The sequence below is a fragment of the Taudactylus pleione genome, unplaced genomic scaffold (assembly GCF_031769625.1).
Source record: "Taudactylus pleione unplaced genomic scaffold, aTauple2 ptg000503l, whole genome shotgun sequence".
In the NCBI taxonomy this organism is placed as follows: domain Eukaryota; kingdom Metazoa; phylum Chordata; class Amphibia; order Anura; family Myobatrachidae; genus Taudactylus; species Taudactylus pleione.
Window position 1 is genome coordinate 851,459 of NW_028284905.1, and position 17,503 is coordinate 868,961.

Genomic DNA, 17,503 nt, shown 5'->3' on the forward strand with positions numbered 1-17,503 from the left:
GATAGCTGGTGTCTGTGTGTGTCTGGCAGCCTGATAGCTGGTGTCTGTGTGTGTCTGGCAGCCTGATAGCTGGTGTCTGTGTGTGTCTGGCAGCCTGATAGCTGGTGTCTGTGTGTGTCGGGCAGCCTGATAGCTGGTGTCTGTGTGTCAGGCAGCCTGATAGCTGGTGTCTGTGTGTGTCAGGCAGCCTGATAGCTGGTGTCTGTGTGTGTCGGGCAGCCTGATAGCTGGTGTCTGTGTGTCAGGCAGCCTGATAGCTGGTGTCTGTGTGTCAGGCAGCCTGATAGCTGGTGTCTGTGTGTCAGGCAGCCTGATAGCTGGTGTCTGTGTGTCAGGCAGCCTGATAGCTGGTGTCTGTGTGTCAGGCAGCCTGATAGCTGGTGTCTGTGTGTCAGGCAGCCTGATAGCTGGTGTCTGTGTGTCAGGCAGCCTGATAGCTGGTGTCTGTGTGTCAGGCAGCCTGATAGCTGGTGTCTGTGTGTCTGGCAGCCTGATAGCTGGTGTCTGTGTGTCCGGCAGCCTGATGGCTGGTGTCTGTGTCTGTCGGGCAGCCTGATGGCTGGTGTCTGTGTCTGTCGGGCAGCCTGATGGCTGGTGTCTGTGTGTCGGGCAGCCTGATGGCTGGTGTCTGTGTGTCTGGCAGCCTGATGGCTGGTGTCTGTGTCTGTCGGGCAGCCTGATGGCTGGTGTCTGTGTGTGTCGGGCAGCCTGATAGCTGGTGTCTGTGTGTGTCCGGCAGCCTGATAGCTGGTGTCTGTGTGTGTCGGGCAGCCTGATAGCTGGTGTCTGTGTGTCCGGCAGCCTGAGTTGAGTTGTTCATTTCAGTGTTACTCTGTCTGACATTCCATTTTAATATCAGTAATGATCACATCGTTACAGTGTATATGTCTGTGTTCTTTCTTTTCTTTTCTTTTCTTTTTTCTTTTCTTTTCTTTTCTTTTCTTTTCTTTTTTCTTTTCTTTTCTTTTTTCTTTTCTTTTCTTTTCTTTTCTCTTTTCTTTTCTTTTCTTTTCTTTTTTCTTTTCTTTTCTTTTCTTTTCTTTCCCCTGCCCTGCCCTGCCTTGCCTGTAAATGTAGCACCTCTCCCATAGAGCCTATGTCAGTATGATCCTAAGTGCAGCAATGTAGCGAAGATCTAATATTTCTGCCTATTTTTCTTTCTCGGGTTACAATCACCGCAGTGCCCCAGTATGTTGTGACAGAATATGAGCTCAGTCCTCTGTATGACGAGCTTCGTACTTATATAAGGGTGGAATCTGCCATAACCGTCCCATGTAATTCTTTCAGATGAGGTCAGAACAGTGTCTACTGCAGACAGATCGGAGCCTGGTCCTGGCGACCATGCAGTAAGGAATACCTGGTCCAGTCCGCATCACTCGCCACCGTTACAATCTGTTAAGTTTCCGGTACAATATAAGAAGCAATTACTGGGAGAGCGAAGGTCCTCGGCCAGCTCAGGTTTGTACAATATTAAAGACCTTTACATTTATCGGCGGTAAGTAATGTGTATCCATGGAGAGAGGGCCGAGTCTTGGATAACTTTTTATTCACCTTGTCTTTTAGAGATGATAACATCAACAGCCGCCCCTTTTGGATGCGAGCGCCGGAGCAAGTGCTTTTAGCGCTCGCTCCAGGGCTCGTGTGCGCACTTCCTAACAATCGACCCACTTGCGAGCCGGTCTGAATCAGGCCCTAAGTGCACTTTAGCGACATCACTTTTAAGCCGGCCATACACGCTGCGATTATAAGTTGGTAATGTGTGTTGTACGATTGTGCTTGAAGTTCTTCCCTTGAAATTCTCAATACGATGTGGTGAAATGGTGAACGATTGATCGTTACGATCATACAATAAGATACATAGATGTGTATCACATTGTACACAATAGATCGCAATCTTACGGTTTTGCAGTAAGATCTACGATCCAGCTATATGACTGCGGGGACGCGCATCCGCATCGTAAACGCACAGAAACAACAACACGATGTGCACGATTGATGCTTACTACTGATCTAAATAGTCCACATCGTGCAAAAAAATCGCACCGTGTATGGGGCCGCTTTAGACTAGTTACTTTATTGTGCTACATTAACCCCTTTGCTGTGACACATGCTTATCTTATCAATACTTACTTTGTTGGTTTGATGCAAAACTCTTGTCTTGTGTGTAATAATATATATATATGTATACTGTAGTTAATTTCATGGAATTTCCTGGGGATAAAGAATTTAATATAACAGATTCATCTATAAATCTGTGATGTCTGTTTTTAGAGAGAGGTTATTTCTAATTTCCAAGTCAGATTTTTATTATTCTGCAAAAATTCTATAAAATAAGTAATATTATTTCATGATTGGAACTATGTTAATTACTTGGCCAATATAAATGAGGTGTATTCCATACTAACGGAGGAAACAAAAAGCAGAATGGGATAAATATACATCTAGTTTGCTACTACCATTTGAATTGGTGAAATATAAGTTATACAAGGAGAACGCACTTGTGTAGTGACATCTGCTTTGTTGCCAAAAGTTACTTTGTGATGACTTTCTGCTCTTAAGCTGGGCACACACTGAGCGATGTAATGAACGATAGATCACTCGTTCCGTCCTTCATTACACTGCAGGACATCAAACCTGACTACGTTGCATGTGACCGCGAGAGGGCGCGTATTGCGCATACGCTGCACGATTCTTCTGATTTGGCCAACTCGGAACGACATCGCTCCAGCGTGTGCCCAGCTTTACAATAGAATGTGAAATAATTATCACTCCTGGACCTGGCAGATAAAATAGGCTAGCAACGCTCACAGGGAATCCGTAGATGAATGTGTAAACTTTTAAATAAAAATCCAAGTAATTTCCATAGTCTTCAAGAAGAAGAGAGACAAGAAGCAAAAGGACATAGGACCTCATTCAGACCCGTTCACAAGCGGGTCGATGTTTAGGCCCTACGCACGCGCAGCGGCCACACTGCGAGTGCGCAAGCCCCGGAGCGAGAGAGAAATTCTCTCGCTCCGGAGCTCACTACAAAAGGGGCGGCTGTTGATGTTGATCGACAGCTTGCCCCGTTTTGTAGGCATGGCGGGGGGGTGGTTTCACAAACGGAGGCGTTCCTTAAGGAACGCATGCCGTTTTGTGGGCGGCCGCACTGACATCAGCAGTGATGTCAGCGGGGAGCTTCCCGCTCGATCAGAGCAGGAAGCACCCTGGGGCTTGCGGTTGCCGAGACCCAACTTTAGGGTCTCGTCGCAAGCCCCAATGGTCGCGATGGTCTTGACCATCGCGACCATCAACCTGGTCGGTCGCTAAAGCTGTGGGTGGTAACCCACAGCTTGGCTAGCGACCAGGAGGCCGCACTTGAAAACACAAGCGGCCGCCCACATTCAGAGCGATTGCTCGCATTTTGCGAGCGCCTCTGAATGAGGGCCATAATCTATAGTTCTGCAAGTCTAGGAGCTGAACCGGGAAGCCAGGATGGTTCTGCCATCAGCACCTTTGGGGGAAAAAAGACAACACGTTTACGCCATGTACACTCTTGTTTCATAGAGTATTGAATAGCCACAAATATATATTGGTTTCAGAATATATACAATGCCAATTAAAACAGTATTATTATTATTATTATCATTTATTTATATGGCGCCACAAGTGTTCTTCAGCGCCTCACACAGTACATAAACAAATAGGTTGACTTACAGTACAGTACTATACAATACAGGACAAGGAACATGAATAATATATATTGCTACATTAGCGACCATAACACCCAGATAAGCAACCGAGCAAAGTAACCAAGTGTTAGGTGCCCTGAAAGTAGAGTAAGGAGAAGCACAAGAGGGTAGAGGGCCCTGCTCGCAAGAGCTTACATTCTAAAGGGGAGGGACAAACAGGTGTGACACAGAGTATAGTCTACAGAAGGCCGCGTAAGAATTTGTAGTGTGAATAATTTATTATAAGTTCAAATATGACAAGTGGACAAGAAAAGGAAACACTTGAATACATTCTGATAATTCTGCAACGTTGGCCTTTCCTCAGTTTTATCAAACATGGGCTGTAATTGTATTTTAGAGACGAGAAGAAAAGCAGACGCGCCCCTGGGTCACGATCCCCGCACAGCGGTGCAGCTGCGCAGCCTGAGCACAGTCCTCAAGCGCCTGAAAGAGATTATGGAAGGAAGGAGTCAGGTAAGTTGCCGGTTTTACCGCTTGTTTTACTCTGCTAGGACTGTTCTAGAGCGTATACAGGATCCGAGCGTCACGGTGAGCGTGGAGCTCGGACTATAGATCGTACGGATGACTGGACAATATCCTGCGCCTCTGTCTTCCCCAGGACAGTGACTTGAAGCAGTACTGGATGCCGGACAGCCAGTGTAAGGAGTGTTACGACTGCAGCGAGAAATTCACCACGTTCCGGCGGAGGCACCACTGTCGGCTCTGTGGGCAGATCTTCTGCAGCCGCTGCTGCAACCAGGAGATTCCGGGGAAGTTTATGGGCTACACAGGTATCGTATTTATACACTGACACTGACGCCCTCAATGAAGTCAGGCGTGAGGATAGAGAAGGTCCGATCGCACACATTCATACAAGTCTGTGTATGGGGGCGAATATCCACGTTGGTTCCTTTGCTCGCAATGCGGGAGTAATGATTTCTGCAGCGGCCTCATAATTTGCAGCCATGTTTATGATCTGCAGGGAGATACTTGGGGCCTGGTGCAGAGTTAATAGACAGAAGATTAAAAAAATTCCCTAAAGTTACCCGCAACTCCAAAAAACCAACACAAACTGGGCTGGTGGAAACTTATAGTAATTAGAGCAATAGCGTCTGCGTAACACGTATCATACAGTGTAAAACTTCTTACACTGTGTTATTGCATGGTAGCTTTACTATTCATTTTATGTAGCTTTATATGTTTTAGTTCTCAGTGGTGCGTTAATAGCTTGTTGTTGTGCTTGTAATGCGGTATTTATTTTCTGTGCGTGCAGGGGATCTCCGGGCTTGTACCTACTGCTGCAAGATTGCCATAAACTACGCACACTCCACCGACAGTCACACCATTGGCGAGGACCTGAATGTGCTGTCCGATTCCTCCTGCTCTGTCTCCGTACAGGATCCTGGGGAACCCCGTACGCCGGTGGGAGGCAGGAAGTCTAGTCGCAACATTTTCCTGGAGGAAGATCTAGCCTGGCAGAGGTGAGACCTTTATTTCTGCAACTGCTTTGCTGTATTTTCTTGGGTATCTTGCGCATTAATATACTGTAGGTTTTGTCTAGAAAGCACCTATCGCACCAGGCGTTGCCATCTATTAACTATCCTTTTATATAGTGTCCTACGTGTTACAGGGAATGTTTATAATAATTTACATCAGTCTCTGACCAGTTGGAGTTAACAGTCTACGTTCCCGACTGCACGGACACAGACATAGGACCTGATTCAGTGCTGCTCGCAAGCGGCCCGATGGTTTGCGAAAGCGCATGCGCACGCTTCGTTCTGCACGTGCGCGAACTACTCTGTGCGATCTCAGGCCGCTCGCTCGCCCAGCAAAGACAGCCCAGGGTAATGAGTGACAGGAGAGGCCGTTTGTGGGTGGTAATAGAGGCAGGACACTAATAACGGGGGAGAGTAGGTGCGAACGCAGGCGTGCCTGAGTGTTTCAACGCCGTTTTAGAGGCGTGCATAATTAACAGCCAGCGCCATAGTACACGTCACATGCCTGTTTTTTACACTGAAGTCCTCGCATTGCTTGCGGTAGGGTAAAGCAACCACAAGAGCTGCGATCGCTTCCGATGGTCCTCGATGTACCAATGTTTTAATACACTTCCTGGAGATGACGTGTGCTAGTGGGCGTCTCCTCATAAGCCAAAGGGCATCTATCGAGACAAAGAGATCGCTCGCCAAAACAAAGTGGGCGTGCTTATGTCTTTCCGAGCGAGCGCCTGCCATGTCGTCACTTAGCCGAATTTGCATATGCTGGGTGCGAGCGATCGCATCTAGTGAGCGGCTTTGAATCAGATCCATAGTCATAAGCTGTTGGAACCCGTTCCGTCAGCCTCCGTGCACTACCTACAGAAGGGAGCCTTCAGAGGTGCGAGCAGAATCTGCCAATCGTAACTGGCAGATAATTGAGCAACACCAGCTGCTGACGGCTACTGTCTTCATATGACAGTAGGCTTTGGAGCTACAAAGTATAGATTTGTCATTCATATCCTAGGACGAGAGCACGCCATATGTTGCTAACTATCCACTGAATGCACTTGTTAATAGAGATGAGCGGTTCGGTTTTGGCTCGGATCTTCCTGCCAAGGTCAGGTCTCAGAACGAGGCAAATCCTCATCTTTCACGGACATCTCTGCACAGATCTCCGTGAAAGATGACGTTTTGCCTCTTTCTGAGATCTGAACTTAGCCGGAAGATCCGAGCCAAAAATGAACCGCTCGTCTCTAGTTGTTAAGCACATTTTGGCCAGTAGGGGAGCACTTGCAGAGTGGAATTGTCTCTAGGTGGAATCTGGTAATAAGATATTTATATACCTAGTTCATTCCTGCGTCCTACCTTCCTTCCTTATACGACCAATGTCATCAGTCGGTACAGGGTCTGCATTGATTATTTTATATCTATAGCCTCGTCCACCAGGAGCCTACAAAACCGTCACTGTCGGCACGACTGGTCTCTGTGCAAGAAGACGCTGGGAAGTCGCCCGCCAGGAACCGGTGAGGAATTGAATGGTTTCATCATGTGACGGTCAAACGCACTCTACACGTCCTTGTCAGCTAAAATATCCGTTCTCACGAATAGGGTTGTAATGTAATTATTTCAGAGAAATAAAAAAATAGTACAAAAAAATATTAATTTAGCCAAAACCGTCTGCGAAACGTCACACACACCACGCAGTGCCACCCACCCCATCCGCATCTCCTACAGCCCCATTTATCTAGACGCAGTATCCCCATCTTCCGTCAGTACTTCTCCCAATACAGGTTGAGTCTCCCATATCCAAATATTCCCGAGACGGACGTTTTAGCAGGACTGAGATAATGACATCTTTGCTTTTTGATGGTTCAATGTAAACAAACTTCGTTTAAGGCACAAAATTATAAAAAATATATAGTATAAAATTACTTTCAGGCTGTGTGTATAAGGTGTATATGAAACATAAATGCATTCCTATGTTTAGATTTGGGTCCCATTCCCAAGATATCTCATTATGGTATGCACATATTCCAAAGTACAGAATATTCCGATATCCAAAATACACCTGGTCCCAAGATTTTTTTATATGGGAAACTCAACCTGTACACTCTGCGCTTCTGTTATAGTCTCCTTTTACAGGTACCTTTCTCTAATACAAGGGTGGGGAACCTTTATTTTTTTTCTGCCTTGGGCCATTTTGATATATATAACATTATTCGCGAGCCCGGTGCAGGTCACACAGGGGCGGGGCCACAATCACCAGTGATTACAGCAATGCCCGAAGCATCCTGAGGATGCTCCGGGGAGCTGTAAGGGCAGCGGTGTGACCGTCCGACGCATCCTAAGGACGCTCCAGGTGGCACTGCTGCATAGAGTCTGGTTGCAGGGGGACATTCTAGGTACCCTGCTAGCCAGATGAGGCTAGCAGAAAAAAGCTCAGAGGGCCAGACCAAATGATTATACGGCCCCCGGGCCTGAGGTTCCCCATCCCTGCTCTAATATATATCCCAGGCTACTTACCCCATCATCTGCATTAGCCAATCCGGTTAGTAACAGCAGGCTATTACAGACGGTGTAGAAAGCTCTCCCACAAATCTGCCATTGGCTGTGAGTGTAGGTAGATTGGATAATGGGTCTTATAATGGCTGATACTGGTCCCCTTCATGCCCAATCATTATCTTATCAGGATCGTGGCAGTATCGCAGCTCACATAACCAGCAAATCACAAGCGCAGGGTTGCTGATATTAATGGACACAATAGTGATAGTGTTAAACTCAGTAATACAGTAAATAATATATATTACACTATTAACGTGTTTCCTTTTCTTGGGTCCAGGTCTGCCAGCATCACTAACCTGTCACTAGATCGTTCTGGCTCTCCCATGGTGCCAGCGTATGAATCCTCGGTCAGCCCCCAGGCCTCCCGCACGTACCTGAAGAACGACACCAATGAAGAGGAGAGGAAGATACTCCTGGTATACAGTAACCGTATTCATTACATAAGGATGAGGCTTTGTGCTGCATGAAAGTGCTGTCATCCGCTAATGCAGTGATTGCGCGTCCAGGCAGTAAGGTAGAGCCGTTTCCTGTGTAGGTAGTGGTGGCGCTTTCTGGGGTTTATTTGCCTAATTAAATTTTCCGAGCCGCTAGCTGCCTTGCGTTCTGCTACACAGCCTTTTGCTTGACCTTTTTGCAGTCCTTGTGTAATATCATTTCTATTCATCTTTGTAAAATGTTTTAACATGTAAAACTCGGTGGCTCCTCTCCCGCCATTGTGTTCTAGAATATTAATGCTGCGTTTATAACAATTGAACACAGTGCAGTTTATTTAGCATCCATTAGTGCGGGCTGCTAATACAGTAGATTATATGGATGAAAGTATAATGCAAACCCCCCTCCCATCCCCAAATTAGTCTGTGTGCGCTAACATTTTGGTGCACTTGAAGCCACTGTGTATGTGGGAATGAGCCTTTGATGTAATTTACCTAAAGACATTCAAACTGACCACAGGTAATTCCATAGAGTGACATCCTAAATGCTGGTTTATATTCTCCTCTATCTGCCCTATCCTGTGCGTTGCTGATCCTTAAGCTCTTTACAGCCTCAGTGCTGAGCAGGGCCGTAGCTATGGTGGTGTGACCAGTGTAATGGCACAGGGCACCGCAGGGCAGGGGGCGCTGTTTGGACCTGTCACTTTTGCTGTTTATGATCATTCTCACTTGTAGAATATTCCCAGCATCTCCTGGCCTCCCCTACCTCTTCCCTGGCCCTTCCCCATGAGGCCATGGCCCTCTCTCAGGTGCACTATATTATGTCCCTATTTATCCCCAGCATCTCCTGGCCTCCCCTATCTCTTCCCTGGCCCTTCCCCATGAGGCCATGGCCCTCTCTCAGGTGCACTATATTATGTCCCTATTTATCCCCAGCATCTCCTGGCCTCCCCTATCTCTTCCCTGGCCCTTCCCCATGAGACCATGGCCCTCTCTCAGGTGCACTATATTATGTCCCTATTTATCCCCAGCATCTCCTGGCCTCCCCCTATCTCTTCCCTGGCCCTTCCCCATGAGGCCATGGCCCTCTCTCAGGTGCACTATATTATGTCCCTATTTATCCCCAGCATCCCCTGGCCTCTCCTATCTCTTCCCTGGCCCTTCCCCATGAGGCCATGGTCCTCTCTCAGGTGCACTATATTATGTCCCTATTTATCCCCAGCATCTCCTGGGCTCCCCTATCTCTTCCCTGGCCCTTCCCCATGAGGCCAAGGCCCTCTCTCAGGTGCACTATATTATGTCCCTATTTATCCCCAGCATCTCCTGGCCTCTCCTATCTCTTCCCTGGCCCGTCTCCATGAGGCCATGGCCCTCTCTCAGGTGCACTATATTATGTCCCTATTTATCCCCAGCATCTCCTGGCCTCCCCTATCTCTTCCCTGGCCCTTCCCCATGAGGCCATGGCCCTCTCTCAGGTGCACTATATTATGTCCCTATTTATCCCCAGCATCTCCTGGGCTCCCCTATCTCTTCCCTGGCCCTTCCCCATGAGGCCAAGGCCCTCTCTCAGGTGCACTATATTATGTCCCTATTTATCCCCAGCATCTCCTGGCCTCTCCTATCTCTTCCCTGGCCCGTCTCCATGAGGCCATGGCCCTCTCTCAGGTGCACTATATTATGTCCCTATTTATCCCCAGCATCTCCTGGCCTCCCCTATCTCTTCCCTGGCCCTTCCCCATGAGGCCATGGCCCTCTCTCAGGTGCAGTATATTATGTCCCTATTTATCCCCAGCATCTCCTGGCCTCCCCTATCTCTTCCCTGGCCCTTCCCCATGAGGCCATGGCCCTCTCTCAGGTGCACTATATTATGTCCCTATTTATCCCCAGCATCCCCTGGCCTCCCCTATCTCTTCCCTGGCCCTTCCCCATGAGGCCATGGCCCTCTCTCAGGTGCACTATATTATGTCCCTATTTATCCCCAGCATCCCCTGGCCTCCCCTATCTCTTCCCTGGCCCTTCCCCATGAGGCCATGGCCCTCTCTCAGGTGCACTATATTATGTCCCTATTTATCCCCAGCATCTCCTGGCCTCCCCTATCTCTTCCCTGGCCCTTCCCCATGAGGCCATGGCCCTCTCTCAGGTGCACTACATTATGTCCCTATTTATCCCCAGCATCTCCTGGCCTCCCCTATCTCTTCCCTGGCCCTTCCCCATGAGGCCATGGCCCTCTCTCAGGTGCAGTATATTATGTCCCTATTTATCCCCAGCATCTCCTGGCCTCCCCTATCTCTTCCCTGGCCCTTCCCCATGAGGCCATGGCCCTCTCTCAGGTGCACTATATTATGTCCCTATTTATCCCCAGCATCCCCTGGCCTCCCCTATCTCTTCCCTGGCCCTTCCCCATGAGGCCATGGCCCTCTCTCAGGTGCACTATATTATGTCCCTATTTATCCCCAGCATCCCCTGGCCTCCCCTATCTCTTCCCTGGCCCTTCCCCATGAGGCCATGGCCCTCTCTCAGGTGCACTATATTATGTCCCTATTTATCCCCAGCATCTCCTGGCCTCCCCTATCTCTTCCCTGGCCCTTCCCCATGAGGCCATGGCCCTCTCTCAGGTGCACTACATTATGTCCCTATTTATCCCCAGCATCTCCTGGCCTCCCCTATCTCTTCCCTGGCCCTTCCCCATGAGGCCATGGCCCTCTCTCAGGTGCACTACATTATGTCCCTATTTATCCCCAGCATCTCCTGGCCTCCCCTATCTCTTCCCTGGCCCTTCCCCATGAGGCCATGGCCCTATCTCAGGTGCACTATATTATGTCCCTACTTATCCCCAGCATCTCCTGGCCTCCCCTATCTCTTCCCTGGCCCTTCTCCTTGAGGCCATGGCCCTCTCTCAGGTGCACTATATTATGTCCCTATTTAAAAATGAAGGGAGGGGGTTACCAATGCTCTCTCTGGCACAGGGCACCAAAAAGTCTAGTTACGGCTCTGGTGCTGAGTATACCTTCAGTAAGAAAGCTGCCTTTATTTTACTCATTAAGGATTCTGTGCAGCTGAGGGAGCTGTGGAAGAAAATCTGTCACCACAACAGCGGCATGGAGTTTCAGGACCATCGCTATTGGCTGCGGACCTATCCCAACTGCATTGTGGGGAAGGAGCTGGTTAACTGGTTGATTAGGAATGGACACATCACAACTAGGTAACCTATGCTGCTTCCCTACTATAGACAGCAATGATAACTACCATTTACAGTACCGCATGTGTGCACTAGGCTGTTGTTACTTTGGTGTATTCATGTAAAACCTATTAGCGGTTTGTACACATTACTTTTATTTGTTATTAGGAAAGTTTTATATGGATTATACAAGGTGATCAACTCAGGGTCTTGGTGACTAAAGGAATTGTTACTTCACATATGGTGCCTCATTCTGGGCCGGGCGCGGTGCCGATATTCCCGCAAATTGTCCATGTTTCTTGACTGCGAATGTGTCCCACAGTGTGTACGCAATTGAGACGCACGGTATCCGAATTTATCGGGTGTTCTGGGCAGTGATTGGGAGACGGCTATTCTTATGGGGTGTGCCGCGGAAGTGGTTTGCGAACTCAGACGCTTAATCGCGTACACTGCGGGGCCGTACTATGACGGAGAATCGCCACCTATCGTTGGGGCTGGTCCAAGTGTTTGATGATGAGTCCCATGGTTGTGTCTAAAGATGCAACGAGGTGAGTGACGCAGTCTCTGCGCAGTCAGGCGCACCAGGGAAGGGCTTATACTAGTACCAGCATAGAGTCACAGATGTGACTGCAGGAAAAGACACTTACACAGCTCAGGCCCAGGATGTGCCATTTATTGCCCTTAGATAGATGACCTGTGCGCCCTACACAGCATATTGTATTTGACAATATCTCGTTTTTGTTTTGTTTTTTTAATTTCCACACGTGAATTAATATGAGCGGTCTGCTTTCTGCCTGTAGTCCTGCTATTACAGCAGAATATTAATTGGAAATTCAGTGATTATTATAATTTTGTCTTGTTTAACATATAGGGCCGTATTCAATTAGAAGCAAAGAGTCCGAGGCCGGACTTTTCACCGTCGTCGGAGGTTTTGGATGCGAAAAAGTATCGTTCGCGCCCCCGCTTATCCCCGTTTTCAATTCCAAATCAGCGAAAACGGGACCCGGCGAAACGCAAACAGGCGAAAAGTGCTGTCATTATTGGGGCAATCAGCCTGACACCTCCCAAAAGATGCGCTGACATGGGGGTTCACTATGGTACCCCCGATTAGCACTGCTGAAGGTATTTGGGGTCTTTGAATGGTCTCAATAGGTGCTATTTAGCGTCTTTGGGACAGTGATGAAAAATAGCATTTAGACACTTTTTGGGGGGAAACTAAGTGGTTTCAGCAAATTTAGGGTACATGAAAATGGGTGCAAGCATATTTTAAAGTTGCTAAAGCCAAGCATTCTAAAACGCCAAAAACGCACCTTCAGCAAACACCCGCAATCCAAAAAACGCCTCCCCCATACTTGCAGACCCCCCCAAAGGCTATTTCACTAGTTTTCAAATTAGTACCCCCACTCTGAACTTTTTCGCCCACTTTATCAAAGTGCTTTTTTGGGGTGTCCTGTGGTGTTTTCAGAGTTTTTTTACGCAGTTAGCGTCACGGGGGGGGGGGGGGGGGGTATCCAAAGGGTGCAGGGTGGTTGTCTCAAGTTTGCACCTCAAAACCCCAATCCTGCACTTTTTTCCGCCGGGTATTTATTGGCGAAACTTTTTCGCTGGTTACAAGGCGCAAACTTTTTTTTTTGCACCGGCGATAAGTTGGACAAATTGAATACAGGGATAAGTTGAAACTGGCAAAAAAGTATCGCAGAAACTGACTTTTCGCTAATAATTGAATACGGCCCATAATCTGCTCATATTTGCTCTTCCAAGCGGTTCCAAGTGCGCTGGGCTTTATGTTACTCTGTAACAGGCTTCTTCTGTATTCCATTCCCAGCTTTATAGTGGCGCAGCGCCCTTTAGTTTGGTAATCCTGTATTAGATCTTTGTATATTAACGTGATTCCTTCTCCAGAGCCCAAGCTATAGCAATCGGACAAGCGCTTGTGGACGGTAGGTGGCTGGACTGTGTCACCCACCACGATCAGCTCTTCCGTGATGAATACGCCTTGTACAGACCTCTTCAGGTACGCCGTCTTACCGTCTGTCGCTGTCCTTTTCTTTCAAAGGTTTCTTGTCTTAGCTCTGTGTAATTTGGCTGCTCCTGTTACCGTAGTGTCTATGGCGAAATTTTCATTATACTTTGGCGAAGTGCCGGCTATTGCGTCTCCAGTTTGCGGCCGTCAATGCACAAGACAAATGAATCCCTGCTTGCGTATTGTACTGTAATCTATTTTGAATGAATTATGCTTGTGAGTAGTGTCTGTCTATTAGGGCAGAAGATCATACAAGTGTCTCCTACATCTGAATATCAACTTGTTTAATGAAGTCTAAAATGTAGTTGGGTGTAAATCTTAGATTGTTTAAATATTTTGGCGCATGGACGCTTCAGAGTGGAGGCTGATACGTTTGTTATGCTTAGTAACGGCAGAATATCCTATTACCGGTCTTGATGACATTTTTGATTTTTAAAATTTTTTTTTCTCTGCCTATCCAGAGCACTGAGTTCTCGGAGACTCCGTCCCCTGATAGCGATTCGGTGAACTCCGTGGAGGGACATTCCGAGCCTTCGTGGTTCAAGGACATCAAATTTGATGACAGCGACACAGAGCAGATTGCGGATGAAGGGGAAGATAACCTAACCAGTAAGGTTCTAGATTAATAATGTTGTAAATCGGTCTCGGCAAATGGAAGATTTTTTATTTTTATTCATTCAGGGTATTTTCGGGACTAGAAGAGGCTGCCTTAGTCTAGTTGTGTCTTGCCGACGCGGATCGTTGTGCACTGGGCCCCATACGTTATTCCAGGGTGCTGCGGTAACGCCCAGGGTCTTGCCACCCAGACTTACATCAGTGCTCTGCACTTCACTAAGTTTGTCAGGATAAATCTGGTCTTCCATCACTAGAGCCAGCCTAATGCAGACTTCATTGTCCTATATCTTCATACTAATTGGTGGCTACATGACGGCATGAGACCACGCTGATGGCGTTTTTGGCCGTGGAATGTTAATAATGTAACTAACTGGCTTTTATGAGGAGGTCTTCATAAAATTTATTGTTTTATTTTACATTTGTTTTAACAGCCTGATTGATTGAAATTTAAAAGACTTATTACTTATGTGTTGTATGGTTGTGTCCAAATTTGGGAGTGTAAATCTGCTATTGATCCGTGTGTCCTGGCTTACGTGTGTCCTGGCATTGGGTTTGTACCTGTTCTCCTCTCATCCTTTAGTAGTCCGATGTTACTGTATGTCCTGATATGTAGAGTCTGCCGAGTCCCCCAGGGTCTGTCCTCAGGTTCAACTAAACGTATCCAGTAACCATTGTCTGTTGTGAACAATGCAGCCAGCTCTGCATCAATGCTCAGATCTTGGCGGATGGGGAGGGGCATGAGCTGCGCGCACAGGGTAATAATTAACGTATGTGTGCGGCTGTTCTGCCCCAATCCCTCCAGGTGCATCCCCCCCAGTGGGTGGCCACTGAAAGCAGCAGAGAGAAATCTGTATGTACTAAGGCAAATATGGTTGATATACTGCTTTTCTTTATAGTTCACTTAGTACATTGATCTTTGTTGCTATCACCAGCTTTTATAGAAGCGTCTAGATGATAACCTGACTTGTTGGTTGCATTTATGGACTGCTCTTGGGGACTTTCATGTACTAAACGTAGTTTCTTCCCCTCCATCCTGATTACCCTTTGTTTTCCCCCCTCCTCTTCCCTTTTGCTTCCTTCCTCCCCTACCTGCATTATACAAAGACTCCGCCAGTCCTAGCAAACGTACGTCGGTCAGCAGCTTCCAGTCCGCTATGGACAGTGACTCGGCCGCTTCCATCAGCCTCAATGTTGAGATGGACAACGTCAACTTCCACATCAAGAAGCACTCCAAGTACCCCCATGTGCCCCCTCACCCTGCTGACCAGAAAGGTATTAAAGTCCCGGATTTATGGGTTCATCGATGGTGTCTGGTGGTTTCTTTGTCTTTCTTTTGATTCTATGGTAACCCTCCCTACGCTTTTCATCCGGGAGCAATGGTGGTTTACCCGACAAGATCAGCCAATCGTAGCTGAGATGTTATGCGGGGTCTATGCCTGTGCTTCTGTAGGGTACTACACTCATTTGCCAGAAAAACGGAGACAGCCGCTTTCCAGCACATGCCACCACACCCCTGCATTCAATGGTCTCTCCTGCAAGTGATGTACTGTATTTAGGCAGATATTTCTGCAATCCGTTATCGTGTAATTCACAGTGAAGATGGCGGCGTATCCTGATTTAAGTGACTTTGAACGAGGCCGGATAGTACATGAGTGTCACTATCTCTGAAATAATAAACAAGAAAGTTGGATTTTCATGTGCAACAATTTCAAGGGTGTACCGCGACTACACAGCATCAGGGAAGACATCCAGCTTGCGACACCGCTCTGGCTGGCGAAAAACGGTGGACGATCGTGGACAGCGTCATCTGGCATGCATTTTAGCATTCGACTGACGTGTGACATTGACGCAGATAACAGCAAAAGTTAATGCTGGGGCCACAAGTACCAGCAGCGTTCAAACAGTGCAACATTCCCTGTCTTCTATGGGGAGCAGGAGTCTCAATGAAGGCTCTGAGTATGGCCTGGGCTCAGGAACGCCACCACAGACACAAGATGATTGGAATGTGGGATGTAGTCCAACATTCCGCCTATGGCAGGGTTCCACCACCGGAGAGTATTAGGGAATTGTGGACTGTTATTGAGGAGGCATGGTAGTTTACTATCTGCACAGGACTACATAGTCGTTTTGCTGCTGTAACCTCATTAGGAGAACCTACACGATACTGTGATTTTATTGCATTAGATATGCCTAATGTTTGTAGACACTCCCTAACTTGTATGTGAAAGCCTGAATCTTCAGTGACGGTCCCTAGGACCATGGGGAATGCTGGGAAGTGGGTGTAGTCTTGTGTACAGTATGTCTATAGTTTGCAAATGGCTGAATAAAGAGCATAGCAGTTGAAACCCATGCATCAGTGTCCATATGAATGCATATACAAGCATGCAAACAAAACAGATACTAGATAGATGTCTACGTTCTTCTGGCACATGAGTGTATCTGGAACAGCCAATATGAGTCTGAGGGATTTGCTTGGAATATTCCTTGGATGGCACAACCACAAATTGGAGAACTGCAATGGCTGGTAGAGGGTTAATCACAGGACCTCCATGTGGTCAGTGATTGATCTTAAACTAGATTTTGAATTCAGAGTATGGAATGGACACACAGAATTTCCAGTTTGGCATAACCGATATAAAATCTTTTGCATGGCCCCTTTTTAGTCTATTGCTTTAATTTAAGGGGCTTTTCTTTTGCATGAAATAATGAATGTATTTGTTTGTTTTTTTGTGCATGCACCAAGTAATTCCTTATTGAAACCCCTAATATGAGCTTGCAGTAATTATCATTTGATGATGTTGGGTGATGGGTTTTTTTAGCTTTGGAAATGGATTTAATTTTAGCTGCTACTTTACAACTCTTTATAATCTCTTCATCACTTTTGTCTTTGAAGATCTCTTGATATTCCTTAATACGGTATTGATTAAACTGCACCTGTTGTCCTAACACAGCTACACATTAAATGGATATCTAAACAGACGTAGTTCAACGATTTACATGTGTGACCTGACCTTAGCCATTGTCTGGGCAGCTGTTTGCTGTTATGAGTGGGGAAATACCACGTACAATACGGCGCAGGTTCACGGTACCTGGGAAACATAGGCGCAGGCTAGAGTAAGTAGGACTACTCCCCGGACATGTACTTTTTGGGGCTGATTCTGTCAGACGCATCTCATACCGAATTTAAATCTGCGACTTTATACGAATACTGCTACATGGCCCTTCCCTGGCGTACATCTGTGCGCCGGGATGTGCTAGAACTTAGACGCCCACTTTTAGCATTTTTGACGCTGAAGTACCGCTTGGTGCGTCTCTAGTTAAATCATCGGTCGCACCATTTAAACTTGCACCAGCCCTAGGCTAGTTGCAGAATCCCCATCTGAATACGGCCTCCAGTGTGAGCGATGAATCGTCTGTGTACACATCCACTTTCAGCGACGCGCCAATAAGACGCGATTGGCCACCACCCCCCTGTCACCATCCAATACATTTCTACTTCAGGGTCCATA

At 47.2% G+C, this 17,503-nt stretch overlaps 1 protein-coding gene across 2 annotated transcripts in view; it reads left to right on the plus strand.

The window, feature by feature from the left end:
- PIKFYVE (phosphoinositide kinase, FYVE-type zinc finger containing) overlaps positions 1-17,503 on the plus strand; it is a 216,656-nt gene that overhangs the window by 37,149 nt on the left and 162,004 nt on the right. For both annotated transcript variants that reach the window (XM_088450027.1, XM_088450026.1), the window contains exons 3-12: positions 1,288-1,458; positions 4,069-4,184; positions 4,330-4,501; positions 4,984-5,191; positions 6,619-6,708; positions 8,025-8,163; positions 11,223-11,380; positions 13,259-13,370; positions 13,841-13,988; positions 15,099-15,266. In XM_088450027.1, coding sequence (XP_088306153.1) covers positions 1,288-1,458; positions 4,069-4,184; positions 4,330-4,501; positions 4,984-5,191; positions 6,619-6,708; positions 8,025-8,163; positions 11,223-11,380; positions 13,259-13,370; positions 13,841-13,988; positions 15,099-15,266 — 1,482 coding nt within the window. The remainder of the gene's footprint in view (positions 1-1,287; positions 1,459-4,068; positions 4,185-4,329; positions 4,502-4,983; positions 5,192-6,618; positions 6,709-8,024; positions 8,164-11,222; positions 11,381-13,258; positions 13,371-13,840; positions 13,989-15,098; positions 15,267-17,503) is intronic.